The sequence below is a fragment of the Echiichthys vipera genome (genome assembly GCF_963691815.1).
Source record: "Echiichthys vipera genome assembly, chromosome: 5".
In the NCBI taxonomy this organism is placed as follows: Eukaryota; Metazoa; Chordata; class Actinopteri; order Perciformes; family Trachinidae; genus Echiichthys; species Echiichthys vipera.
Genome location: NC_139830.1, coordinates 5058115 through 5085243, shown reverse-complemented (window position 1 = coordinate 5085243; position 27129 = coordinate 5058115). Strand labels below are relative to the sequence as shown.

At 42.7% G+C, this 27129-nt stretch overlaps 2 protein-coding genes across 5 annotated transcripts in view; both read left to right on the top strand.

The window, feature by feature from the left end:
- Nucleotides 1-503: 503 nt before the first annotated feature.
- On the top strand, nt 504-11186 carry psmd2 (proteasome 26S subunit ubiquitin receptor, non-ATPase 2). Its single transcript, XM_083914415.1, has 21 exons — nt 504-647; nt 2295-2351; nt 2440-2604; nt 2962-3083; nt 3315-3539; nt 3672-3830; nt 4470-4614; nt 5217-5277; nt 5461-5607; nt 5800-5906; nt 6140-6267; nt 6493-6580; nt 6673-6835; nt 6984-7085; nt 7509-7660; nt 7798-7881; nt 8304-8472; nt 9530-9624; nt 9716-9842; nt 9994-10112; nt 10456-11186. Exons 1-21 carry the CDS (start codon nt 522-524, stop codon nt 10636-10638), a joined length of 2724 nt encoding a protein of 907 aa, XP_083770541.1. The 5' UTR covers nt 504-521; the 3' UTR covers nt 10639-11186.
- Nucleotides 11187-13529: 2343 nt separating this feature from the next.
- Nucleotides 13530-27129, top strand: part of eif4g1b (eukaryotic translation initiation factor 4 gamma, 1b) — a 42283-nt gene continuing 28683 nt past the window's right edge. Inside the window, exons 1-7 of one of the 4 annotated variants that reach the window (XM_083913825.1) lie at nt 13530-13558; nt 18846-18897; nt 19373-19494; nt 20702-20788; nt 22692-22724; nt 24489-24683; nt 24987-25080. In XM_083913825.1, coding sequence (XP_083769951.1) covers nt 19420-19494; nt 20702-20788; nt 22692-22724; nt 24489-24683; nt 24987-25080 — 484 coding nt within the window. In that variant the 5' untranslated portion in view covers nt 13530-13558; nt 18846-18897; nt 19373-19419. Of the gene's footprint in view, nt 13559-18845; nt 18898-19372; nt 19495-20701; nt 20789-22691; nt 22725-24488; nt 24684-24986; nt 25090-27129 lie in introns of all 4 variants that reach the window. The other 3 variants (XM_083913824.1, XM_083913826.1, XM_083913827.1) reach the window with 3 other exon arrangements.

Here is a 27129-nt window from a genome sequence, read left to right as displayed (position 1 = left end):
TAAAATTGAAAATGTAATAAAAAAATATTAAAACGGAATAAATACAGGAATTAATTAAAATGTAAACAAATAAAGAAGCTAATAACACTGATGTTTACTATACGTGTATCTCACTTTTTTATGAATGTATTTCAAATTATACAGTAATACAAATATTATAAAAAATAAATTATATTTAAAATAAATAAATGCATAAATAAATAAAATTGAACATTTATAAATGAATGCCTACATTTATTTCAAAGGCATATCAATTCATTAAGATACTAATTTTGTTTTATTTATGAATTTATTTTTATTTCTCAGTCTTTCAAATGCTCTGTTCGTGAATGCATCGCTCGAAATTACCGTGTTTTGCTGTAGGACTTGAAGTACCCACAGTCACCAGCTGTAATACCCCACCGCCACCAGCAGGGCGGCGCCAACAAAACATCCCAACCCAGTTTCTACACACGAAGAAGAAGAAACAGTTCCCCCCTCAGTTCCGTTTAGCTAGCGACAGTTTCCACAGAGCCGCAACCATGGAGGAGGCAAAAAACAAAGAGAACAAGCAGCCCGAAAAGAAGACCGATGAGAAGGAGAAGGAAAAAGAGAAGGGACAGCAGTCCTCGGGGAAAGATAAGGAGAAGAAAGAGGAGCAGGAGTTGGTAAGTTTGGCTGTGTTTACCTCATTCAAATGTGGGCTAACTGACGCTGTTATTTTGCCTTAGTCACGGCCGCTTTGACAACATGGTTGAGCAGCAGGCCGACGTCATTTAACACTCGAGATACACGAGTGTCAGACTATCCGTCACTGCACAATAATAATATCCATCTTAAAACACCGTCACTTTGATTTGTTAGTATTTCGCTACAGCCATACGGATAAACTCGACCAGTTGGCTACTGTTAGCCTAGCTCAGCCGGTAAGCTAGCGTTAGCTTGCTAGTTGTCATCAACGTTAGCTCCCTGAAGTGCTAGCTCAACTAGCCAGGTTTTAACATTGGGCAGTGTCCTGTATGACACAGCAGCTAACGTGCAACTAGAGTATACTATCCTGCATCCACCTTTAAGTGTTAAAACACCGATTTGACAGTGTTAGCTAACTTAAATGTTAGTGTTAACATTATTTTGTTTGTGAAGTTCAAACATACAAAGATGGCTGACGTGTATTTGTTGCTGTCTTGATCATAGTTTATGTAACATTTTAAACATTCATTATTAGTTAACATGGCATTAACACGATGCACATTGGCAGTATATCCCAATGGGTTTAAAGGTACACAGTAAACTAGATGGATGGATAGATTCTTTATTGTTACTGCACACAAGTACAACAAAACTTTGTTTAGAGCAAACCTGAGATACATAGTAAAAGATAAGAAACCTCACACTACATAAACAGTGTGAACACAAATATGTCTACAGTAAATATAAAAAATATTAAAATCTTAAAAGTGCATGAAATAGAGGATTGCCCCATCACTGTCCCCTTATATTCAGACAATTTAAAAATGATAATACTGCAGTCAAGAATACAAAAATAACAATATATATATATATATATATATATATAATTAGCCAGTGCCAACTTTAAGTGCCACTGGTAACATCATTTTGTTTGTGAAATTCAAACATGGTTGACGTTTATTTGTTGCTGTCTTCTGCATATCTTTTATAGCATATTAAACGTTCGCGATTAGTATTATTACATGTCATTAACACGATGCAGTGACAATATACCCTAATGGGTTTAAAGTTACACAGATACATACTTTGTCACTGCACAAAGAAATTTAGTTTTGAGCAAACCTGCAACACCATGATAAAATAGAGAAAAACACACGTTACAGAAACACAGATCACAAATATCTACAGTTTTAAAATGTGGCCTATAAGGTGAGAAACGGCACGCTTCGCGCAGTTGTATATCTCTACATGCACCACGCGTTACTTCTTCTACGGGGGAAAATAGAGACGGCGGCTGCTCACCGTAGTTGTGAGACCTGTTGTGGCTCAATATTGGTCCATATATAAGGAGCACCGGATTATAAGGCGCACTGCCGGCTTTTGAGACATTTGAAGGTTTTTAGGTGCACCTTATAGTGCGGAAAATACGGTACTTAGTTTTACAGCAAGTATTCAAAACAATAATACAACGTAAGGTGTTCATACATAGTTAAGAAGGCAGTATATCGATCCTCCTCCCTCTTTAAGGCAAATGGAAGTTGTGGTGAATAAGTCTGTGTTTGTCTTGTTTTTTTTAAATTATTTTGATTAATAACAGAGGATGTTGTTCTTTCACTTCTTCTCAGTCAGAGGAAGACAAGCAGTTACAAGAAGACCTGGAAATGATGGTGGAGAGATTGGGTGTAAGTATTATTTTTACAACAACCCTGTGTAAATCGTATAAGCCGTCACAAGGCAGAAAAAAAAATCACATTTTCTTCACATTGGCAGGAGAAGAACACCGCGCTTTACCGCCCTGCGTTGGAAGAGCTGCGCAGACTAATCCGCTCCTCGACCACCTCCATGACCTCAGTGCCCAAGCCCCTCAAATTCCTGCGCCCACACTACGGCAAGCTCAAAGAGATCTATGAGAGCATGGCTGCCGGAGAGAACAAGGTGAGGCTCGACGGTGCTGCGAGAAAACGAAGTGCATGCTTTTCAGTGGAATCGCCATCGTAAAAAAATAGTGCACGATTCTTTGGAACAGGAATGCACATACACGGCATTCCTGTCTGCTAACTAGTTTTAAACAAATGTAGGTTTTAAAGGTCAGTGCTGATACGTGGAGTAGTGGAGTCCATATCTTGATTGATTTAATCTGCTAATTATTATTTTTTTATTAATAAGTTGTGTGGTCCGTAGTAGTTAGCAGTTAATCTTCTAAATAAATCAATTCGGTGACCAATCGTTGCAGCTCTAGTTTTGACCGAAGACCCTAAAGTTCAAACCGTAGATGGTGTTTTGTATTTACAGCGTTTCTGTGCGGATGTGGTGTCAGTGCTGGCCATGACCATGAGCGGCGAGAGGGAGTGTCTGAAGTACCGTCTGCTGGGCTCCCAGGAAGAGCTGGCCTCCTGGGGACACGAATACGTCAGGTAAGGCACGACTCGGCATCATCGGCCACTGCACATAGAGCCTTTGTGGTTATTGGTGAAGCTGCATTGTAAACAGAGGTGATGCTGAGATTCGTTGATGGTAGTTATTTGGTATGGGATTCTGTTCAAAGCTATCTTCAGTCAAGGAAAGCTTTGGATACCCTCTATTGTTTCTGCTGCTTGCTCCATTTCTTGGTGACAAACGCAGCTGCTCTGTCTGTCGTCTTCCAGGCACCTGGCCGGGGAGGTGGCGAAAGAGTGGCAGGAGGTAGAGGAGAACGACAAGACGCAGCAGGAGACGCTGCTGAAGCTAGTGAAAGAGATCGTGCCCTACAACATGGCCCACAATGCTGAGCACGAGGCGTGCGACCTGCTGATGGAGATCGAGCGGCTGGACATGCTGGAGGACTACATCGATGAAAACGCCTACGGCAAAGTCTGCTTGTACCTCACTAGGTCTGTTCCGCTTTATTCGGAAAACACAAAGTCTAATACTCTTTTAGCATGTTGTATACTTTTCAAAATGGAGTTTGTGAGTTTTTGAAACGCGTCCAGTTCCCCGCCTAACCTTCTGCGTCCCTCCTCCAGCTGTGTGAGTTACGTCCCTGAGCCGGAAAACTCGGCGTTGCTGAGATGTGCCCTGAACATCTTCAGGAAGTTCAACCGTTATCCAGAGGCCCTGCGCCTGGCCCTGATGCTCAACGATGTGGAGCTAGTGGAAAACATCTTCACATCCTGCAAAGACATGTAAGCACTATTTAAATAGAACATTATTTCTAGAGCACATGAAATGGTAATAGTAAAAGAAGTCTCACCCCCAGAAGTCTGTCCCAACCACCGCCGCATTTAGTTTAATCTGAACTTTTGACTTTACTTTCCTAACATAAGCTAACTCCCTCCTCTTAAGTCATTTAGTTTAATCTGAACACTTTACTTTCATAACATAAGCTAACTTACTCCTCTTGTCTGTTGGACACTCTGTTCGTTTCCATGGTTTCTCACGTTGGTTTCATTTGCCTTCTGCGCACAGCCAATGGGCGTAGGAAACTTCATCACGTAGCATTACGGCACAGCGTTCATGGGAAATGTAGGAAGTACCGAAACAGGGGTAAATGACCGAAAACAGGGGCTTGTGTCATGCATGTAATGCCTCATATTCTACATCACCGGCCAAACTGGCTACTTAACATTATTATACATTAACATTTGCCAACCTGCCAAATGTGGGTAAAAATTAATTTTGGCGGGTAGGTTGGTGTTAATTTCAGAACCCTGAGCCTGACAGAGTAAAAATGTGGTTGACCCTTCTGCTCTTTCCTCTTAATGTAAGGTGAACTGTGTCAAAGTGAGTGGTGAATGAAACTCAAACTCCTCTTTGCCTTGCAGAGTTATCCAGAAGCAGATGGCCTTCATGCTGGGTCGCCACGGCATGTTCCTGGAGCTCAACGAGGACGTAGAAGACTACGAGGACCTGACGGAGATCATGTCCAACGTGCAGCTCAACAGCAACTTCCTGGCACTGGCCAGAGAGGTGAGATGGAGGAAGAGGGAAGAAACAAATCAGTGTATGAGACAGAAAAAGACAGAATAACTCTCTCGTAGTGCAACACAGTGATTAACTTAACAAGTAGGAGATGCAGCTGGAAGACGTCATGAATACAGAGTTGATTTGTGTCTTGGAAGGCTAAATTGTATATTAGATATTGCAAAGTATTGTGTTATAGATGGAAATAAGTGACATTTCTCTGTATTTACACATCAACTAACAATCCTTTTTTATTATTTTTTGTCTATAAAATGTTGGATCAGTGTTTTCTAAAACCCAAGATGATGTCCTGGAGATATTCAGTTTAGTGTCATAGAGGAGGAAATGAACCAGAAAAGAATTAAACCAATTAATCGATTTGTCAAATACTGACCCGGTGTGTCCCTTTCCCCCTCAAATTGAAGTCTGTATACATTTCTGTGTGGAGCTCCTGAATCATTTTGACATCGACAACAAAACTGTGTTTGATTTGGATCGGCTTGTGTCGTGTGCGGTACCAGATCAGATTTACGACATCAGAATAATGCTCATGATGACTGAACACATTTTACCCTTTATTAATAACACACTCGTCTTGTCCTCCCCAGTTGGACATCATGGAACCCAAAGTCCCAGATGACATCTACAAAACACACCTGGAAAACAACAGTGAGTCCATATCTGCTGTGTGTGTGTGTGTGTGTGTGTATTCAGTTAAGTTAAGGTGACGGAGACATAAGTCATTTTAAATAGATTTATCGTTCTATAAGCATGGCTCGTGTGTTTTGTGATGTGCTGTCCAGTTAGTCTTTGTTTATTGATGATGCATGTCCTCTTTGTTTTATGCGACAGGGTTTGGAGGCAGCGGCTCCCAGGTGGACTCCGCTCGTATGAACCTGGCCTCTTCCTTCGTGAACGGCTTCGTCAACGCGGCCTTCGGACAGGACAAGCTGCTCACGGATGACGGCAACAAATGGTTGTACAAGAACAAGGACCATGGTAATAAGAAAACGCACACATACAATAGTGGTTGTAGTACTTGATGGTTCCTGTTGCTCCCTGGACTTTTCTTTGCAGTCTTGAGTCAGCTGATTTAGCTACATTAAAATAATCCATTTATGTGGGATTTTAGTGTTCCACTGCATTTTTTTCTGATTGTTTGGTGACTAAAGATGTTATAACTGTCCTCAGGTATGTTGAGCGCTGCCGCCTCGCTGGGTATGATCCTGCTGTGGGACGTGGACGGCGGTCTGACCCAGATTGACAAATATCTCTATTCCTCTGAGGACTACATCAAGGTAAAATGATCAATGTCCAATCCCAGCAACTTCAACTGTAGTGTTTTTTTTTTATTTGTGAGACGCTTTAGACGTCATCGGTTAAAGAAAGGCACTACGCATTAGCTTAAACCTAGATTGCAACTCGTCTATTAGCCACTATTTAATTATTTGTTGGATTTATGCGAATGAACTTAAGCATTCATGGTGTCTTTTTTGTTCTTCTTACCCCTGTGTCGTCTCTCTCTTTGCAGTCTGGAGCCCTCCTGGCCTGCGGCATCGTCAACTCGGGTGTGAGGAACGAATGTGACCCGGCCCTCGCCCTGCTGTCCGACTACGTCCTCCACAACAGCAACGTCATGAGGATAGGAGCTATTTTTGGGTGAGGACAATGTTCACATGTAGAAAGTTAATAAACATTAAAGCATGTGGACAAGGACATTTTCTAACTAGGCCAAGATCTAGGGTTTTAATGCCATTTATCCATCCGTTTGAGTGTGTTTACACCTGAACACCTTAACACCTGAACACCTTTGGGGATGGGTAAAGTGTTATCTCATGATGGCACATTTTAGCTTTGTCTTGATCCTTGTCTTCTTGTTTTCAGACTGGGCCTGGCCTACGCCGGCTCCAACAGAGAAGACGTCCTGTCTCTGCTTCTCCCTGTCATGGGAGACTCCAAATCCAGCATGGAGGTAAGGATGTGGGATTTCTTTTTTAAGGGCTCTTCTCACTTCATATTTATTTCGCAGTTTGGCAACATTCAAGTGTGTGTTTGAATCTCCAGGTGGTTGGTGTGACGGCGCTGGCGTGCGGTATGATCGCTGTAGGATCTTGTAACGGCGATGTGACCTCCACCATCGTCCAGACCATCATGGAGAAGAGCGAACAGGAGCTGAAGGACACATATGCCCGCTGGTTGCCACTAGGTCTCGGACTCAACCACCTGGGTAAACATGGGCAGCCCTCAAAATGTCTACAATACCGCCTTGATATTTTTCTAAGCAGTGTGACAGGCATTCAAAGGAGAACAGAACTGTATCTTTCCTTCCCTTGTGTTACAGCTGTTGTTATTTTCCTGTTTGTGTTACTCCATAGGTAAAGGAGAGGCGATTGAGACAACACTGGCGGCTCTACAGGTTGTACCAGAACCTTTCCGCAGCTTTGCCAACACACTCGTGGATATCTGTGCATATGCAGGTTAGTCGCAAAGTCCAGAATGAATCTCTAAAAAACTTAGGCAAATCTGTAGGCAACGGGACGAGATTTCGACAGTGAAAGCGCTCTGGTTTCCACTTTGTTGTTTGAGTCGTTTTTACCAATCACGTCTGAGCATGTTTTGGTTGCATGCACGTAAACGGTCCGAGTGCAGAGCAAAAGAGCCAGAAGACATTGGCCTGAAATATTAGCTGCTGCCCCCAGAGGTTAAATTGTCCTTAGACTGACAGCGGATGGGTTCCGATATTGTGCCACAGAAGATATCCATCACTCAAACCTCTGTATTTATTTGCTCTTGCAGAAGCCAACCACAATGACACGTAGTGCAGCGTCGGCCGATTTAATCATCAAATCTTCAAAACGCTCTTGCCGTTAACTCACTGTAATAATCATCTCCCGTCTCAGGTTCCGGTAATGTGCTGAAGGTGCAGCAGCTTCTCCATATCTGCAGTGAGCACTACGAAGCCAAGGAGAAGGAAAAGGAGGAGGACAAGGACAAAAAGGATAAGAAGGACAAAGACAAGAAGGAGACAGCAGCTGACATGGGCTCCCACCAGGTAAGGTTTTGACTTACAGACCCGATTATCCTCAAACATCACTTGTTTGCCAATACCTCTTCCCTGTTCGTTAGTTCCTTTATCAGTTACAGTATGTTATAGCAGCTCGTTGATGTGTTTTTGTGTTGTCCTCTCAGGGTGTAGCTGTTCTTGGTATCGCCCTGATTGCCATGGGGGAGGAGATCGGTTCTGAAATGGCCCTGCGAACATTTGGACATCTGGTCAGTGGCAATGTTGACTGTTGGTTTTCTATTCTTGTTTTATTGTTGTTTACCTTTACTGAATACGTTTTTGTACCCCCGTCTCATCACCTCTCCTTTTATTATTATAATTTATTTTCTAACTCATCGTGATGTCTGCCTCAGACTAAGATCATCGCATAAACAGTTTGTTTTTCTCACATGTTAACTATGTTTACTGAGGCGTTGCAGCTTAATGGTAGTCAGTTAAAATAATTAGAGCCAAATGTTTGTGCCTTTCTTGGTTTTTGCATCTTAAGCAATATTCAGACAGGATTAATTAAACTTAGGGTACGGTCATTTTTACCAGACGTCCCCACATTAAACTAATCCCGTCCGAACAGGGCTTCAGTGACTCATTTAGACGTAAAACCTAAACTCTCTTATTGTCTCTGTATCCTCAGCTGCGTTATGGCGAGCCCACCTTGAGGCGAGCGGTGCCCCTCGCCCTGGCTCTCATTTCCGTGTCCAACCCTCGTTTGAACATCTTGGACACCCTGAGCAAGTTTTCCCACGACGCTGACCCTGAGGTGTCCCACAACTCCATCTTTGCCATGGGCATGGTGGGCAGTGGTGAGTCTGGTTGTTATAGGCAGTACATCAAACAATGTTCATGCTGAACTGTGTGTGTGTGTTAAGTGGTGTCAGAATTTTGACCTTAGGGCTTAGATGCACAGGGGTCTGTTTTTTAACTAGGAATGAATAGAATAGTCATATGTCATAGGAATTGTACCAATATTAATATCATGTCTTGCATATATTAGCTTAGTGTATGTGCTGCTGCTCAGAAGAGGAAGTCTTTGCTCAGATTTCCGCTGGCTACACTGGAAAGCCCCAAATATAAGCCGTTGTCCCAGAGGCTAAATCCTCGTTAGCCCGATAGCGGATGACTTCCGATATTGGTTTTAAATCAAATAGATAAAACAAAGTAATGTGATGGAAAATAAATAAAACTTACACTATTTAATAACAAATAAGCACTCGCTCATTAAAGATTTTCTTAAAAAGAAAGGAGGTAAAAGAAGAATTTTGAGTACAAACATTTGATTTGATTTAATTTATCTCTAACGATCAACATACTGGGAAATTAACCAGAAAATCTGATAAAAACACAAACGATTCCATCAAAAAACAAAAAAAAGATGCGTTTGAGAATGAGCTTAGAGTCCTGCCCCAACTTTATTATATCATATTATTACAGCAGAAACAAATGCGTGTCTATATGCTGCATGTATGTGTATTGCATATGAAAATGCAGGTCATACAACAATACTATAACATAAAATGACAATAAGGAAGTTTTTTCACCATACATTTTGAATATAATACATTGAATAGTTGAAGATGTAATATCATGCTGCCTCTTCTTTAAAGATTATTATTTTGGGCATTCTTCCAAGCCTTTATTACATAGGACAGACAGGAAATGGGGTGAGAGAGGGGGGGAGGCATGCAGCAAAGGGCCGCAAGTCGGAGTCAAACCCAGCAGCCGCTGCCTCAAGGACCTTCAGCCTCTTTACACAGGGTGACTGCTCCAACCACTCAGCCACCAGCCGCCGCCTGCTGCCTCTTCTTAGTGTCAACTTCCTCAACCTATTTAACAGGCTCTTCGTTTTTTTCATTTCCTCAGGCACAAATAACGCCCGTCTGGCCGCCATGCTGCGGCAGCTGGCACAGTATCACGCCAAAGACCCTAACAACCTCTTTATGGTCCGACTGGCTCAGGTGGGTGGTAACAGAAAAAGGGCGCCGGGCACCTGACACAAGTGAGTTTGCATGTGAGCGACTATTGACTCTGCTGTTTTTGCCTCCGCAGGGTCTGACTCACCTGGGCAAAGGCACACTGACACTCTGTCCCTACCACAGCGACAGGCAGCTGATGAGTCAGGTCGCCGTGGCCGGACTGCTCACCGTGCTCGTCTCCTTCCTCGACGTCAAGAACAGTCAGTTCATTCTCCTCCCGCTGCCTCGACTCTCTGCTTCCACACACACTTAGTCATCGTCCACTTCTGTTTCATAATTTGAAGAGGTTGTACTCCTTCAATGACTCCCCTGTGTTAATATTCCCCCTGGTGTTCGCTGTGTGCATTGCAGTAATCCTGGGGAAGTCTCACTACATTCTCTACGGCCTGGTGGCAGCCATGCAGCCACGTATGCTGGTCACCTTCGACGAGGAGCTACGGCCACTGCCCGTGTCCGTCAGAGTTGGACAGGTGAGGCCTCAGAAAATTTCTATTGGTATGAATAGGATTGACAGGAATCTTTGTGGACATGCTGCCATTCAAACTTATGTTTCTGGGACATAATGTGTATTTGCTTTCTTGCTGAGGATGAGATGAAAAGATCGATGCCAGCCTTATGTCGGAGCGTTCAGTGTGAAGCTGCAGCCAGTTAGATAACATGATCCTGACTGAAGCTTCATGTTTAACAGACAAAGAGAGAATCAGAAGCATCAGAAGGGTTCTCATGCCTCCTGGAAAATTAGAGACTAGTTTCACAGTCATGGAAAAACTTAGAAATTGATTCAAAATAACCAAATATAATATTTTTCTGCAGGCTGTGGATGTCGTGGGCCAAGCAGGCAAGCCGAAGGCCATCACAGGTTTCCAGACCCACACCACGCCAGTGTTGCTGGCGCACGGAGAGAGGGCTGAGCTGGCCACGGAGGAGTACCTCCCCGTCACCCCCATCCTGGAGGGCTTTGTTATCCTCCGCAAGAACCCCAACTATGAAACCTAGACTGACCGCCCCCCCTCGCTGCTTTTGTTTGTAAGGGCAGCCCTCCATGGCTCTTGGCAGTTGTTATATTTAGTTGTTTACTGCATGGCTGAAAAGAGCAAGGCAGGCCGTATCTTCCTCACTGTGTCTTCTCACTGCTGTCTGGTTAACTGGACCGGGATGACACAGGGAGGTTAAACCGGGACCTCATCCACTCTACAAAGATGGTTTCCTCATTGTCCTGATTTCGATCCACCCCCCCCCCCCCCAACATGTACCGAACCAGCTGTTAGACCCGGGGCCAGTTCAAAAGTGGGAATTGTTCCATCACCCACCTGCATATGTCATCAGTAAATGAATAACAGCCGCTCCGTACACATCAATGTTTTTTTTTCTTTTCACCACTACTCACATCCTCAAACATCCTTTTTGTAATTAGAGCATTTAAAAGTATGTATTTGTCATCATATTTTGCTTTTGTTTTAAATTCTGTTTCTGGTTTTTGTTACAGTACTGTAAAAGGTTGAATCAAAAATAAAAAAACTGAGATCCACATGGTGGAAATGTGATGGTTTGTCCCAGATGGTTTATTATATCATTTACTCACACTCACAAGTACTGGCAGTCAAATTAAGCAGGCTGCAGGTGCTCCGCCATGAGGAGCTGTATAGATACTATACACACACACACACACACACACACACACTGCATTCTGTACATGCATATATATATATATATAAACGTGTGTGTGGGAACAAAAAACAGTAGCTGTGAAGCTTTTCCTTAGTGTCTCTGAGGTTTCTGCTGCATACCTGTTAGCTGAAATAAGTTAATGCAACAGCAGTAGCTCAGTCCACAGGCTGGGAACCGGAGGGTCGCTGGCTCGAGTCCCTGGTTGGACCATGAATGGAGTGTGGACTGGCGGCTGGAGAGGTGCCAGTTCATCTCCTGGGCACTGCCGAGGTGCTGGTCACTGGCAGCCCCCTCGCTCTAACATCTCTCCATAGTTGCATGTATCTGTGTGTAAAATGAAAAAAATAAAAATAGAGTGACAATTGAATTTTCCCATTGCGGGATAAAGTAATTCTTCTTTTTAAAACGATCTATAGAAATACTTTCAGCTAAGTTTGAGCAGGAATTAAATACTACAGCTAGACATTATACATGTTTGAGGATAAATGTATCATTCATGTTAGAGGGAAATATTAGTATTGCACATTGAGATTTCACCTGAGTTAAGCATTAAAGTGTGAAGTTGAAGAACATTGTAGTGCAGTTATTGTCTGTTTGGGTGTGTGTGGGATCTACTGGGAACTTTGTGATTATTATTATTATTATTATGATTACTCGGAAAGTTTAATGCAGTAGAAATCTCATTATTTTGGCAAAATACTTTATACACAAGTGCAGTTTCTTGATCTATTTATAAATGAGTTACTAACTATACAAAGAATATGTCAAATGTTTTGAAAAATTGCAACAATCCCTGCATCTGTATGGATATCCACAGTGTGTACTTTATTCCCTGGCCGATTTTTATATGAAGTTTGAAGTTTATTGCACTTTCAACAACAAAAACACATTTTAAATCAAATACATCACAACAACAACGTGGACCAGGTGCAGGCTGAAGCTCTTGCTGCTACCCCCTTTTAACTAAATCATGTATGAAAAAATAACAATGTTGTATTTTGTATCGTATTTGTTTATTTGTTCTGAACAAGTAAAGAAGTTAACTGGAAATGACAACAACAAAAATCGAAATAGTCAAACAATTAGACATTCGAGGCAATATTTGCAGAGCGACGAAGATCATACGGCAAAAATGAAATGTACAACAATTTTTTTCTATACAGCTCGGAAAGGAGTGAGAAGAAGAATTATGTATTTTACTTTTTTAAATACATATAATACACATACACACACACACACACACACACACACACATATATATATATATACAGTATGTACACAGGAATGTGCAATAACAAAGTAAACTGAAAAATATGAATTCTGTTTACATATCCGAAAAGGAGTGGGAAGAAGTATAAACTTATTTAATTCCACCCCTTTTCAATAATTTTACTTAAATATTTTGCCTTCTATCTATAAAGTAATAATAACAATAATAATAACTTCCATTTGTCATTCGTCATTTACCCTTGTTCTGTATCTAACAAAGCATAATTCTGTTACAAAGATATTTATCTGAATAAAGCATAATTATCTTAATAAAATATTACTATTATTATTATTAGTTTACATATCTGAAAAGGAGCGGGAAGAAGTATAAACTTATATAATTCCACCCCTTTATATATATATATATATATATATATACACACACACACACATGTATATATATAAACATATATATATATATATGTGTATATATATATATACACACACACACACATGTATATATATAAACATATATATATATATATATATATATGTGTGTATATATATATATATGTGTATATATATATATATATACACACACATATATATATATAAGTATATATATATATATACTTATATGTGTGTGTGTGTGTGTGTGTGTATATATATATGTGTGTGTGTGTGTGTATATATGTGTGTGTGTGTGTATATATATATATATATACTTATATGTGTGTGTGTGTGTGTGTGTATATATATATGTGTGTGTGTGTATATATATATATATATTTATATTTATACAATATACAATTATTAATATTATTATAGATTTATTATTATTTACCTTTGTTTAGTAATTTATTTATTTGTATGCTCTTGTATTATCTTAAATATAATGAATGATTTTTTGATTGTGCAATAAAATAAATAAAAATGACTCTGAAAGTTTCACGTGACGGGATTTCGCCGGAATTACCTAGCAACCGGCTTCCGGGAAGATTTTCCGTCCGTCCGGCTCTGCGGACTCAAGGAGAGAAAGGTAACGCTGCGGGTCCTGGGGCGAAAATGTTCATTAACACGCGTAAATACCCAGATAAATGTCACGGCGCTAATATATAGAGACTCTGGAAGGACCGTCAAATGTACGTTTGGCCTTTTACTCTGGAGATAAACCTTTCTGTGGCGACTTTTCTTCAGGGGTTCCTGCTGCTGTGTTTTCAGGGATTAGCTCGGTTGTTAGCATCCCAATGCTAACGCGACGTGGGTGTTCTTTCTTCACTTTAGCTTTAGTCCGAGCTAACACAAGCTAACTCTATGCCACAGACAATGCGAGATGAGTCCTTTAATTCACGTTAATTAGAAACGTGTAATATTGTGTGTAATGTAATGTAATTTGACAGACTGCCGCGTCACAATGTTGTTGTTTTTTGCCGGTTAACGTACGCTGCTTAGCTAGCCATAGCTAATGGGCTAATACGGATAGCGGTTAGGTTCAATCCATTCTAGATGTGGCGAAGCTGTGTTTTGGTAGTTTGTGTTCTCCTATAAAGAGTAGATGTGTGTTGACAGTTGTGATTGTAAATACCTTAAACCATGTGTTGGTACACAGCCATCTGATGCAATTAGGGCGGTAAAGTATTTAAAAAAGGTGGTTAAAATATCCAGTTGTGTTCATGCAGCATGGTTGACGTTACTCACATTATCATGTATTTAAGTAGCATTTACCATGCATTAGTAGGGGGGTTATAAGACCCTGTCGCTGGAGGGTACAGGACTTGACAGGACCTTTGTTTTGAGCCTTGAAGCCTGTGACACCGTCATTGAGGCCTTGCTGTCTGAGTTGGTTGACAGGTCGCTGCAATGTTAAGAGTTAAGATGTGCTACAACATGAGGAACTTGACCCATCGGTTAATACGTACATGCACACCTCAACATCCCCTGTAATGCATCAATGTACACGCAGGATGACTCGGGTGCTGATGTTGCTGTTAAAGACTGGGAGAGTTTGGCTGCGATAAATGAAACGGGGAGGTGTCTGAGTCATTCTGGCTTAGTTACAGTTACTCCTTGTCACGACGCCACCGACAGCACTACCGTCGTTTGTTCAACAACTGTATGGTTCATGCTTTCCGTAAATATGGCAGGTGGTTGTCATCGTAGCCCGATATCGGCTGAGGCGTGGCTGAACGCATGAAGCCGGCAGCTGGGTGTGTGTGCGTCGCGCCAATACCACGAGAAACCACGTGGTGAATTCCAGATCGGGCCTAGGAAAGTTAGCAACACGGCTAACAGCACAACATATGTCTTAGCAACCGTGTGTGTAGGGGTTTTGGCATGACCGATTGTTTGATGGGCTGTGTGTGTTTATTGCAATCCCATGCAGAAGGCTGTCTTCACCGTACGTTGCGAGTGTGCGTGTCAGTGTGTGAGTAGACAGGCAGACACGCCCCTGTGTCATAGCAAAAGTGTCCCACACGTTTATTTTAACAGGGGAAACACCGGTGTTAGCTTGCTATGAGCGTCGCAGTTGTCTCCTGACACTGACATGGGTGGTTATTGTTGCTTCAGAGGGCGACATCGATAGTTATGCTCATTTTATAGACGTTTGTAGATCACTTCACCCTGCTTGCTGCAGCAGGCATGAGGCTGATGTTAAAGGCCTGCAGGCTGAAAATGTGTGATGCAGTCCTCTATGCATAGGCAATGGGCAACGGGCAACAGCATTTGTCTATCTAACATCCATTTTCGTTCCCTATTCATCAGCCCGGGAGTATTTTATGCAGTGACATGCTGTGAGCAGAGTGAGTGAATGAATGAAACTAATGGCAGAAGTGCAATCACAGGACAAATGCATGATGTGTCAGAGTCAGGCAGTCGCAGTGTGCCTGAAATAAAGACATCACTGAGCTTCCTGTTGTGAAACACGAACGCCCTAAGGGTCTGGACATGTGTGGGTTTTGGCAGAATGCTAATTAACCAGAGGAACATGGAGGGTTTTGGCAGGACATGCTACGCTGGTGTGATGCTGTGTCACTGGAGCTTTTACTGTCTGTACATCAACTTGAAATGTCTGACGGAAACCACTTTTTCTGTTAAGTGCTTGTTGCCCAGACACTTAATGTTCTTAACATTAGTGCCACACAACGACACTATGTTCTGCGTCCGGGTACGGATTGTTTAATGACAGACGGTATTGCATTATAAGAAATGTCCGGTGTTTGTGGATCTTGGCTCAGACTCTGGACTTAAGTTCAGGATATATTGGCCCCGGTTCCTTTGATTTTGACATTTAAATGTGTCTCTTGTGAGTCCCCCAATTTTGTGCAAGTGAAATATTAAATCTGTGATATGCCCCTTTAAGAAAGCAGCATGATACTGCAGATCTGAACTGCTTGCACAGGTAACTTTGTCTCCCGTCTGCAGGTCTGTGAATGTGAATAGAGGCCTAATTTGTTCAAAATGTGTCTTTTAAAATCCCCATTCTCCCCATTTTTCATTCTTCAGTCATGTTGCACCCCTTTTTCTGTCTCGCAGGCTAAATTTAAGCTCTCGTTAAGTTTTCCTTGGTTACTAAATGAACCAGCTGAGTTAAATGAAGCTTGTCACCTCTGGAGCTTTTTGTGTTACTGCTGTTATCAAAGCCTGTAGGCCAGTAAACTGTATAACAGAGGAGTTACTGGAAGCAGAAGCAATAGGAAATGGGCTTTAAGCAGAAGCCCATGAATTAGTGTGTTTTTGTGCATTATAGGTAGTCGTTACAAGTAACCATGAACAATATATACTATAGCATTTGCAAAGTATATTGAAACCTGCAGTAGACCATGAACTCATGAAGCCAGTGACTCAACTTTACATCCCCGGGCAGCAAAATTTAAATAGTTCAGTGTAGACACTTGGGAAACGGCAGTTAGCAGTTAATTAGCAGTACAATATTGGTGTATACAGACAGTGGTGTAAACTCACAGTGGCTACACCCTCTATAGGTGACACGACAGCCAACTTCTCAGCAAGTGCCCCTCCTCTCCTCCTCCTTGGCGGGTCATGGGAGTACATGCAGAGGATTATGCAACAGTCGAAGTAGCATGCTTCCCCAGCAGTGGTCCCGGCGGCTGGATCTCCACAGTGCTGCATGTCAGACCAGCTCAAATAACGAAACTATAGCCCGTCTCACATTGCCTGTTCAAGGAAGGAATATTGCGCTGTTATTCCGCCTCGCCATTCTGTATAAAACGTACAGACGTTGAATGTGGGCACAGAGTTGTTCTGCCCTTTAAGCCAGGGGCAGAGGCAGTAAAAGCTGCATATATGTTTGTATAAAAGCGAATAACTGGCATGGAGTGACGACACACACACAAACACGAGACGCTGTTGTGTTACACATCACGCCTCTTTTGCATGCTATCTTAAAGTCCCACACCCGGGTAGCATTATGCTAGCATTGTTCAGTGTGAACAAGCGAAGCCGGGGTAATGGTGGATCTTCTTCAAGGCAGTATTGTGGAAAAGAGGTGTGTGTGATTAGGGGGTGGAGTGAGGTGGGGTTGCATGCATTAGCTCACAAAACTCCCCTAAAATACAGATTCCAGCAAAAATAAAGACCTTTGGGGTACCCCTCTTTGCTCATTTGATAAAGCTGCAGACTACTCATTACGAATTTCCATACAGACTATAGACTAAGAAGCATTGGGTAGACAGTATGTGTCACTGGCTCAGTAGAAGCCGCCTACGTGTCACAACTTAAGGAGGAAGCATTCCCTGAGATTGTTTACGCAGCATTTCATCTCTCAGGTAGCCCTGCTCAACCTGACAGTCTTTCTTTCTGCGGATGAGCACTTGAACAGCTGCCTGACACCCCTCTGCAGTCGTTCCTTACCCGTAAGAATAATGCAGCCGTACCCCGAGCTCCAAGACACCAGCATTCTCTGGATCAATGTCTGTCTTAGCCTTGGACTTGATCTGGCTGTATGGAAACCCCCCCTTAGTCAAAATCCATTTTCTTTTTTTCCTTTTTTGTGTGTGTGTGTGTGTGTGTTGACATAGTCATGGTAACAGTGATTATTTCTGCAGCGTGATTTCCTCTTTGAAAAAACACCCAGACTCATCATGACTCAGGCTTTTTACTCTGCTGCCTCTGTGTGTATGTGTGTGCGTGCGAGAGTAAGTGTGTGTCAGGGAGAAGACACAATGTAGGCATCAGCTATAAATACAAATGTGTCACTACTGCAAGGACCATACTGTATAACATAAGGAGAAGATTACACTGGAATCATTAAACCATTCAGTCAAACGCAGCAAACACTATATAGGGTTTGTTTATCGATCCGATGCATCGGTATCATCGCAAGTAGTAGCCTGATTAAATGGATTGTATATCAACTCATTTGATTAATCGATTGATTTTCCAACTATTTTGATAATCGATGAATCATTTTGAGTCATTTTTGGGGAAGAATTCTCTGGTTTCAGCTTCTCAAATATGAATATTTCATGGTTTCTTTTCTCCTCTATGACAGTAAAGGCTGATCAACAGTATGCATCATTGACATCTGATATGAGTGATCGATTGATTGAGAAAATTAATTGATAATAAAAACAATCACAAGCGGCCGAAATGTGTTTCCTCAGGAGGGGGGCTGGAGTCTCCCTTAGAGAGAGGGGGAGAAGTTCAGCATCCGTGAGGAACTCGGAGTAGAGCCGCTGCTCCTTTGCGTTGAAAGGAGCCAGTTGAGGTGGTTCAGGATCATCTAGTAAGGATGAACCCTGGGCGCCTCCCTAGGGAGGTGTTCCAGGCACGTCCAGCTGGGAGGAGGCCTCGGGGAAGACCCAGGACTAGGTGGAGAGATTAGATCTCCACACTGGCCTGGGAACGCCTCAGGATCCCCCAGTTAGAGCTGGTTAATGTGGCCCGGGAAAGGGAAGTTTGGGGTCCCCAGCTAAAGCTGTTTCCCCCGCGACCCGACCCCGGATAAGCAGTTGAAGATGAGATGAGATGAGATGCTAGTTTCAGCCCTAATATTGCCCGGACACGCCTCAGTCACTGTTATTATAAAATTGTAAGGGTGCACGTAAGGGTGCACAATTCAGGTTTGCACAACTCTAAACATGGTGTTAGTGTTGTGGAGTTTCAGTCTCATGTTGCCTCGCATGTTGAAGAATGAATTCAATCACTTATACTCCAATTTTGAACCTCACAAATTAAAGAGCACTGGTATCAGAACTGTACTGAATACCAATACCCTAAATTCCAGTGTCATAAGTTTGTTGCTGATTTGGGCTGCTTTTGTTATTGTTAGTGTTAACATGGTTTCTCTTTGTCTGTCTTTTTAGGAAAAAGCGTTCCTCAGTGTAACCACACTTAGGACCTAAAAGATTCATAAATGTAAGTATACATATCATATCAGCTGTGACTATGGACAGGAAACATCAACTTTGGGTTCAGTCTTCCACTTAAATCTGAGTGTCACTTGAATAGGCACGTAATGTTCAATTGCTACTAAAGTTCTTTCTCTAAAATGAGAAAATATTCAGTATTTTAGATTTTTTGTATTTATATACAAAGCCGAAAACATGCTATATTGTGATATAAATCACTATCGAGATATGAAATGAGCTTTATCTGGGTAGAAGATTATGACTCCATCGCCCAGAGCTCGTGGAGTTGTTTGGCTAATTTAATTTTCAAAGGCCTAATCAAGTAAACCTTTCTCTAAAACTAAAAACGTACCTCATTCTACTCTGTTCTTTCTGCTTCACACTGTCAGCCTTTAGTCCCCACTATTGTGGTGCAGAATGTGACGGTTCAGCTTAATGTATAAGCAAAGATCCATTTAACCCTCTGTTCTTTCCTTCATCAGATTTGTACACAGGTCCACATCCGCCTCCCCATGCAGAACTCCAGGAAATGAATAAAGCACCACAGCCTATAACAGGACCCCCCTCCCAACCCCACCCTGTCCCCTCCCCCGGCCTTTCACAGGTAAGAAACCCTGCTATTTAACTCCTTGTATTGGCACTTTTAAGACATGTTACTCTTAGAGCGCACTCACACTGTCCGTCCGTACCGTGCCCCATGCTTTAGGGTACTTGTCCCCGTCCTCCCTCTCCCCCCGCGGGCCAGGCCTGTTTGTACTCGCACTACCTGGGCCTCGCGCAAATGCTTCTTGCTGCCTATACGTCATCACGCCGTAACACGTCACACGCATTGATGACATCATCGTGATGCGTCACTTTGTTTCCAGATCTTTCCATAGACCTCAGAGTTTTTGTGCGTCTTGTCGACTGTTTTTGAATCTTTTCATCGACCAAATCTGCAGTAAACACTCCACCTCCGCATCACACCAGCGTGAACCTTTCGCCGCCATTGTTGTTGTTGTTAAATGTCTGCGCATGGTCCCTCCTTCTATTTTCTATGTCCGAACAGACGCACACAAAGTGACGTCAGAGCTGCCGGAGGCCTCGTGCTCGTGCAGGTGCTCACGCTCGTGCTCGTACATCTGCAAACGTGCTTTACAAAAGCCCACTTTTTCCCAAAGGGTCTGTGGACGGCAAGCGGGCTGCAGCTAGACACGGTACCGTTGCACTCACGCTGGTCAAACGAACTAGACTTTATCCGTGGAACCTGTTTGGGCACGGTACGAATGGACAGTGTGAGTGCGCCCGTAAAACAGATCACGCAACAACATACTCTCTGGAGGAGAATGGTTGCAGCACCCGTAAGCCATTCTTTGGTACAACTCTTTAGCATGTTGCAGAATGTTCCACAGCACAGTTGTTATACTCCACAGTGATTAGTGTTGGTGCCAGAAAAAAACTACGTCCATGTTTGACTGTTTCTATGTCCATTGCCAACCTTGCTGTTCCGTTATCAGCTGCCAGTGTAGCCGGCAGTATCTTCATTAGGCCCACAAACCTTGTGGAAGATACCCCATGTTTTTTTAATTATAAGAAAATGATCATATTCAGAAAGTGTTCTCTCTTCCTGTTTGAGGTACAGTGTGTATTCTGAATAATTCATTTCTGTGCACACTCTTGTCTGCTCCCCATTAACTTCAACATATCCAAATATCTGCCCGAGTACCTGTGCACTTGTTTCCACTTGTTTACTCTTCATCCCCGCCACGTCACACTCTATTCCTCTTGCGTCCCTCCTTTCTGCTGTTGATATCACTTCCTGTCTCTTGCAGCCCTCGTTCTCCACCGGGCAGCCCCCTTCTGTCGTGTTTGCCACCCCACCGCCTCCACAAATGAACCCAACACCACAGTCCCGACAGGTATGCCTACCTACGGCTTACTCTTCACCGCAGCGCACCCACAGTTGTGGGCTCTGCTTCAGTCCAGAAAACAATAATCGACATTCTCCTGAATCCATCTGTGAATTTCCCAGAATGCTTGCATGACTGCTTTCCTACTTCTCACCAGTTCTGCACTATTTTAACTGTCCGTGTAAAGCCTTGCCCTTCGTACTCTACCTCACACGGTACCACTGCTTAATGTGTGTGACATTCTCGCTCTGAACCTGTCTGCTAGGGCTGTAACACTTTGTGTATTCGTGCCAAACCATCGCGGTGCAGGAGGTCCCGGTCCAGTCAATGCAGCTACACGCAGAATACATAATATGTAGATTGATGTTTTTAATGTGGAATCAAATTTCAGAAGTTGTGCTCAGAAACTCTTAGCTGAACACCACTCCACTTATTTGTGCTCCCGTTAAGCTACAACAGCAACGGAGTGGATGGCGTGTCTGCATTGCTTCACCGCTGTAGGGTGGATTTGAACGGGAAAAAACAATGGCATCCCCCAGATGTTCCGATCAACACTCCTCCTTATCATATTCTATTTATTTAGTATTTTCAATTTAACAGCATAAGTGACCTTTTTCAGTTTTATAGCCTTTTGTGACCTGTTGCCTTTCGGGAAAGTGTTTGTTCAGTGCCCGTACAGTGTAAAAAATGTAACTGAAATCTTCTCGCTGCACCAAACTCACACTGAACCGGGGTATGAACCAATCTTCTGTGTCCCGTTACAGCCCTACTTATTTAAACTCTTACTCCTTAATGCTCCTGACGGACTGGAGGAAGTGAAAGCTCAGTCAATACATCGGCACAACCCTGTTTCTTGATTTGAAGTTTTAAATGTTTTGTACACAGTAAAGTCTTATTTATAGTTATCAGTTCCAGTGGACTCTATTGTAATGATTGGACTAATTATGTATTTTTAGTACTTTTTTAATCATTCTTAAAATAACATTGCTGTATGGAAAATAAATTGGTAAGCAAATGCAGTCGGGTAAAACAATTCAAAACCAATGGGGATAAAGTTGTTGCTTTGGAAAGTGCGCATGGCTGTTGGTTTCAGAAAGCTAAGGCTTCTTTCTGACAGTAGTACAGAAGAAGATTTCCACTGTTTTCGGACCGCCTGAACTACAGTGTGTGTGTGTATTATTGGCCTTTAAGGGCGCGCTCACACTATCCTCCCGGACCGAGACCCGGACTTTAGGGTACTTGTCCCCCCTCCCTCTCCCCCCGCGCCCCAGCCCCGTTTGTACTCACACTACCAGGGCCTCGGCCAATGCTTCTTGCTGTCCATACGCCTTCAAGCCATAACACGTCACACGCATTGATCACGTGTGTGTGGCTTTGTTTAGAAATCTTTCCATAGACCTCGGAGTTTTTGTGCGTCTTGTCGACTGTTTTTGAATATTTTCATCCGACCAAATCTGCAGTAAACACTCCACCTCCGCATCACACCAACATGAACCTTTCACCGCCATTGTTGTTGTTGTTAAATGTCCGCGCATGGTCCGTCCTTCTATTTACATGTCCCAACAGGCGGACATAACGCTACTGCCGTAGGGCTCGTGCTCGTGCTCGTACACGTGCGCACGCTCGTGCTCGTACATGTGCAAACGGCTCCGCTAAAGCCCACCTCTTTCAAGCGGGCCGTGGCGGCCCAGCTGGCCCCAGTTGAACGCGGAGCGGGTGCGCTCACACTACTTAAAGGTACTAGACTTTAGCTGAAAAACCGGTTTTGGCCGCGGCCAAAAGGATAGTGTGATCACGCTCTATGTGCAGTTGTAAAGGTGCAGAACTGGAAGAAGCTCCGTCAGCGGAGAGTGAAGCATGGATCTTGTGCTTTTGTCCTTAACCGCTGTCCTATCTGCCTCTCTTCCTCTAGTTTGCCCCAGGGCCCCGACCTTTACACCAACAGGTACTAACAGCACAACCGACTAACACGTTTTCCATCCTGTAACACACAGTAGTAGTAGCAGCACAGAATATCGAGAGGCTCCAGTGTCTGCATTAAGTAAAAACACAAGTGTGGACAACCCCACTGAGAGCTACACTCATGTTAGGTCATCTTAAGGGTTGACTATTGTTTGCTTTGATATATATTTAAAAATGACCAGAATAGTTTCCCAAATGTGATTCATGTACCAGTCTTAGTGCCACCCAATTAAGACATAACACTGATAAACCCCTGGAACAGGGTTTAGTACAAAGTCTCAAAAGTTTAGAAAATGCTTAATTTTTACTTGTTTTCAAGGTTAGGAAGATGCTTGACCTTGAATATACTCTGCTGTTATATATATATATATATATATATATATATATATATATATATATATATATATATATATATACACTATATAATACACTGCTTGTTTTTCAACATAATCTAGTGTTTAATTGACACAATTACTGATGAATTAAAACGATCCTGTATCTCCATATTTCTTCTGCTGTCTCACATCAAACCTGTACGAACGAAGCCTGCAAGAATACAGAATTAGCTTGATGGCACAGAACATTTATTAGTTTTGATACTTTACGCATTTCAGTCCAGGTCTGTGTCGTGGCACTGTGGATGGGCATAATGTTAACGGCTTAAGCATCTATTTAAAAATATGCCCTCCTACTTTTAGAGGTATTTTAATTTAATATTTCACGTACTGTAACTGTGGGAATGTATCTAAGTATTGAAATCGTGCTTCAGTGATTTACAGCTGTAGTTAAATACAAGTGCTGAAGAATCTTTAGGTGTTTCGCCATCAAGTTTGAGAAAAGAAATCCAAACTATTCTCTCTCTGTTGAAACAAAGTAAATATCTAGGGGATCAGTGCTCATCTTCTAGTTACACTGTAGTTCCTTAGTTTTGCTCTGCATCTTACTCAAGAGCAACACGACCTACTTTATTACGATTCACTTGTTTGCCTATTCTCTGCATGCCGCTTGTTAATTCACAGCTTGGCTCAGAACGGACAGTTTTTGGACGCTTTGCTCTAACTGATTGTGGTGCTCTCTTTTTCTCAACCCTTCTCTTCCCACCCTCTTCTTGCTCCCAATTGATGTGTCTCTCTGTGTGATCTGTGTTTGCGCTGCTGAAGGGAAGCTTCAGGTCGCTACAGGTAACTCAATTTCCTCTTTCTTCTAGATTTTCCATTCCTTTTTTTCCTCACCATCTGAAGGAGTGCACATGCATGTGTGTAACGTTTGGCAGTGTTGTGCTTTGCTGGCCTAGTGTCATTTTGCTGGCTATGGCGGTTAGCTACTAGGCCAGCAGCAGAATGTCAATGAGGAGGCTCTGAATGAACCAGCATTAGCTGCTTTATCTCTTCTGGCAGGCAGGGCCCAATATGTTTCCAGTTGGAGTCTAGCCATAGATTCATGGACAAACTATTAGCCCAGCTATTAGGCTGGACAAGCTAGACCCACTTGGTCCAAGAGATAAAATCAGACAAGGTCATGGGGGATGGTTTTTATGTCGTACGTCTCAGAAAGGTAACTAATAATTCTTTATTTGTGTGTTTGTGTGTGTGTCTCTCTCTCTTTCCCCTGTTTCCACCCCATTCCTCTTCTATTTTGTCATCCTCAATCCCTGTTCATCTCCTTTCTTTGGTCTGTCAACACCTTCCTACTCCTCCTTTTCACCCTCCACGTTTATCCATCATCTTCCACATTGCTTCTCCTCTAGCCCTTTTACACCAACAGGGCCAGCCTGCCTCCCAACAGTGGTCCTCGGGGCGTTGCACCCAGCAGCGGCCCTCGGCCTGTGACACCCACCCACGTCTACCAGGCGGGCCCTGGCTCCCAAATGATGATGATCCCTGGGCAACAATTGCCCTTCCCCAGCTCACCACAGGGGCCCGCCTACTTCATACCGGGACAGGTAGGGGGCACAGACTGGGGAGTGTTGAAGTAGTGAGGTTTTTTTTTATATCAGAGCCAGATGGTTTATGGACATCCCACCAAATGTCTTCTCTGTATGTAATACAGTTCTCTGTAATATAGAGTTTTTGTTATGTTCGTCTTCTTTGTCTTGTAAACACAGTATCCACAAAACATTGAGTAAAGCTTTATATGATAAGGAGAAGGAGAGGTATCTTGCAGGCCTACGTTTGCACTCATGATCGTTCTAATGACTATCTAATGATATTGTCCTGTCCATGCTCCCCCTTCTTTGTTCCCTTAGTACCGGTCAGCAACCTACGTGGCCACACCCCAGCAATACCCAGTCCCAGCAGGCACCCCAGGCTTCTACCCAGGCACCAGCCCCGCTGAATATGGTACTTATGGTAAGAGGCTCTGTGCCTCACCTGAGCCACTCACATACAGAGAGACACACTTAACAGGGCTTTCAACTGACAAAGGAGCCATCAGGGGCTCAGGATAGCGTAGAGCAATAATACTTGAGGCGCTCGGCAATGCAAAATGCTTCACTCTTATTGAAAACAATTACTATTTAAGCCATTACTAATGCTCTGTCTGAAAGAGGCCTTATAAAGCAAAAAAAAAAAAAATGAAACTGCAACGTAGTTGGGTTGAAACAACACTTCAAAATGAACACACCGCAATCTAAAACTAGAAAGCGTTCAACATGGTAACAGGGAATACGGCAAAATACACAAGAAATACACCAAAATCATATCAGTGGTTGTAGATAAATTGCACATCACATCTGCAAAGACAGTTGATGTTTGTGACGCTCTCAGTTGCTCTGGAAATGCAGGCTTTGTCCATCTGTTGCCCCATTTTGGCCTGCACCTTAGCTTTAGGGGGACTTGATGTTTGCATGGATGTTTACAGAAAAGCACTTTTCTACCTATAACAAATCAGACTCATGATGTCTGCTCTTAATTTTGTCCATCTTTATCTCAAGTGGACGCTTGTTGTTGTTGCTTAGGAATAGAAAATATGAAATTAAAAGTCATAGAGCAGTAGGTTTAGAGGCAGGAATGAACATATTGAACCAGCTCAGAATCTGAATGTTTCTCAGAAACAAAGAGCAGCAACATTTCTCTTGACTGTCAGAGGCAATGACATTTATCAAGCGCACAGGATGGGATCAGCGGAGATGATCCCATCCAACGTAGAGCATATAAACTGTGTAATGAAATGCAGCTCTGAGACGTGTTGTGTTGTCACTGAGGGGTGCGGCTGCATTCTGGAAAATGTTAAAAGATGCTGACTCTCAAAGTGCAATGCAGGTTACAGGGAAATGGGCACTCAAGTCAGGCAGCACTGATGACATCTGCGTTCAGCATCACAGATTAATGGTTTCTGTCTTTAATCGTATGAAAGTATACGTCTATAATACACTTATAGAGTGAAGCTATCATAACACATGAACATTTTTTACTCTCAGTCCATATTTCACATTTACTTCTAACCACAGGGGCACTACAGATGTTTTCACTGTTGATCCCATGTGTTGTCACACCCTCTAGAGGTGGCTGAATGTCAGTGCACCACAACAAGAGACGATGCCCTGAAAACAAACTCGCTGACCTCCCCACCAGCAGGCATCTGAACTATGTGTGGTCTTTGTTTAAACTGTAGCTCATCAGCAATAAAAGGCGCTGGCCTGAAAACCGGACTGTAAACACACAATTCTTCCTATTAGGCTTCCCATGTCATCTGCACTTTACTGTGTGCATAGTAATCGAAACGATACCTCTTCACCTGTGTATGCATGTTAACAAAAAAATACAGCTGGAGCTGTAAAACTATTAAATCTTTAAGCTATTGTTTGCATGCTCAAATCTCTGTCTAGTGTTTTCAGATTGCTGTTTATTGCCTTTGGGCATTTTTTTGGGTGCGAAATGCAGCAGGCAAAAATAGGTTTGTTGTGTAAGCGTAACTGGCTTATATTCAGTTTTCTTTGTCAGTGAAGGAACGATCATTTAGAAACTTACTGTATACGGTAGCTGTTTATAAAGCGTTTCAGATATAGGTTATTATCCCGGTCACATTTAAATGTTAGATTTCACCCCAAACTTGATGCACGTGAATGCTGTTGGAGAGTTTGTGATATTTTAGGATGGTTTGAACAGGTCTTTGAGCTTGGGTTGACCTCAAATAGTTATTGATTTATTTTTTTTGCAGTTTCCCGTGGTTGCACAGTACATTTGACCAGGATGGTTTTTACATCAATGCCATCTGGCGCATGAAGTGAATATCTCTCAGGCCACAATGGAGTGGCATTAGTGCTTTCCGTCGACACCCACTCACATTAGGAATGCTAAAGGGCCAACTCTTTGTTTTCATATTCTAACATATATTCACATTGAGCTTGTCACTCCTGTTTTCTGACTATTATTCCATAATATTATAGT

Bases quoted from the DNA above. Each gene is read 5' to 3' on its own strand.
- psmd2 (XM_083914415.1), top strand. From the start codon at position 522: ATGGAGGAGGCAAAAAACAAAGAGAACAAGCAGCCCGAAAAGAAGACC. The intron at 6,836-6,983 runs GTAAACATGGGC...GTTACTCCATAG, and splicing joins TCTCGGACTCAACCACCTGG to GTAAAGGAGAGGCGATTGAG. The intron at 8,473-9,529 runs GTGAGTCTGGTT...TCATTTCCTCAG, and splicing joins CATGGGCATGGTGGGCAGTG to GCACAAATAACGCCCGTCTG.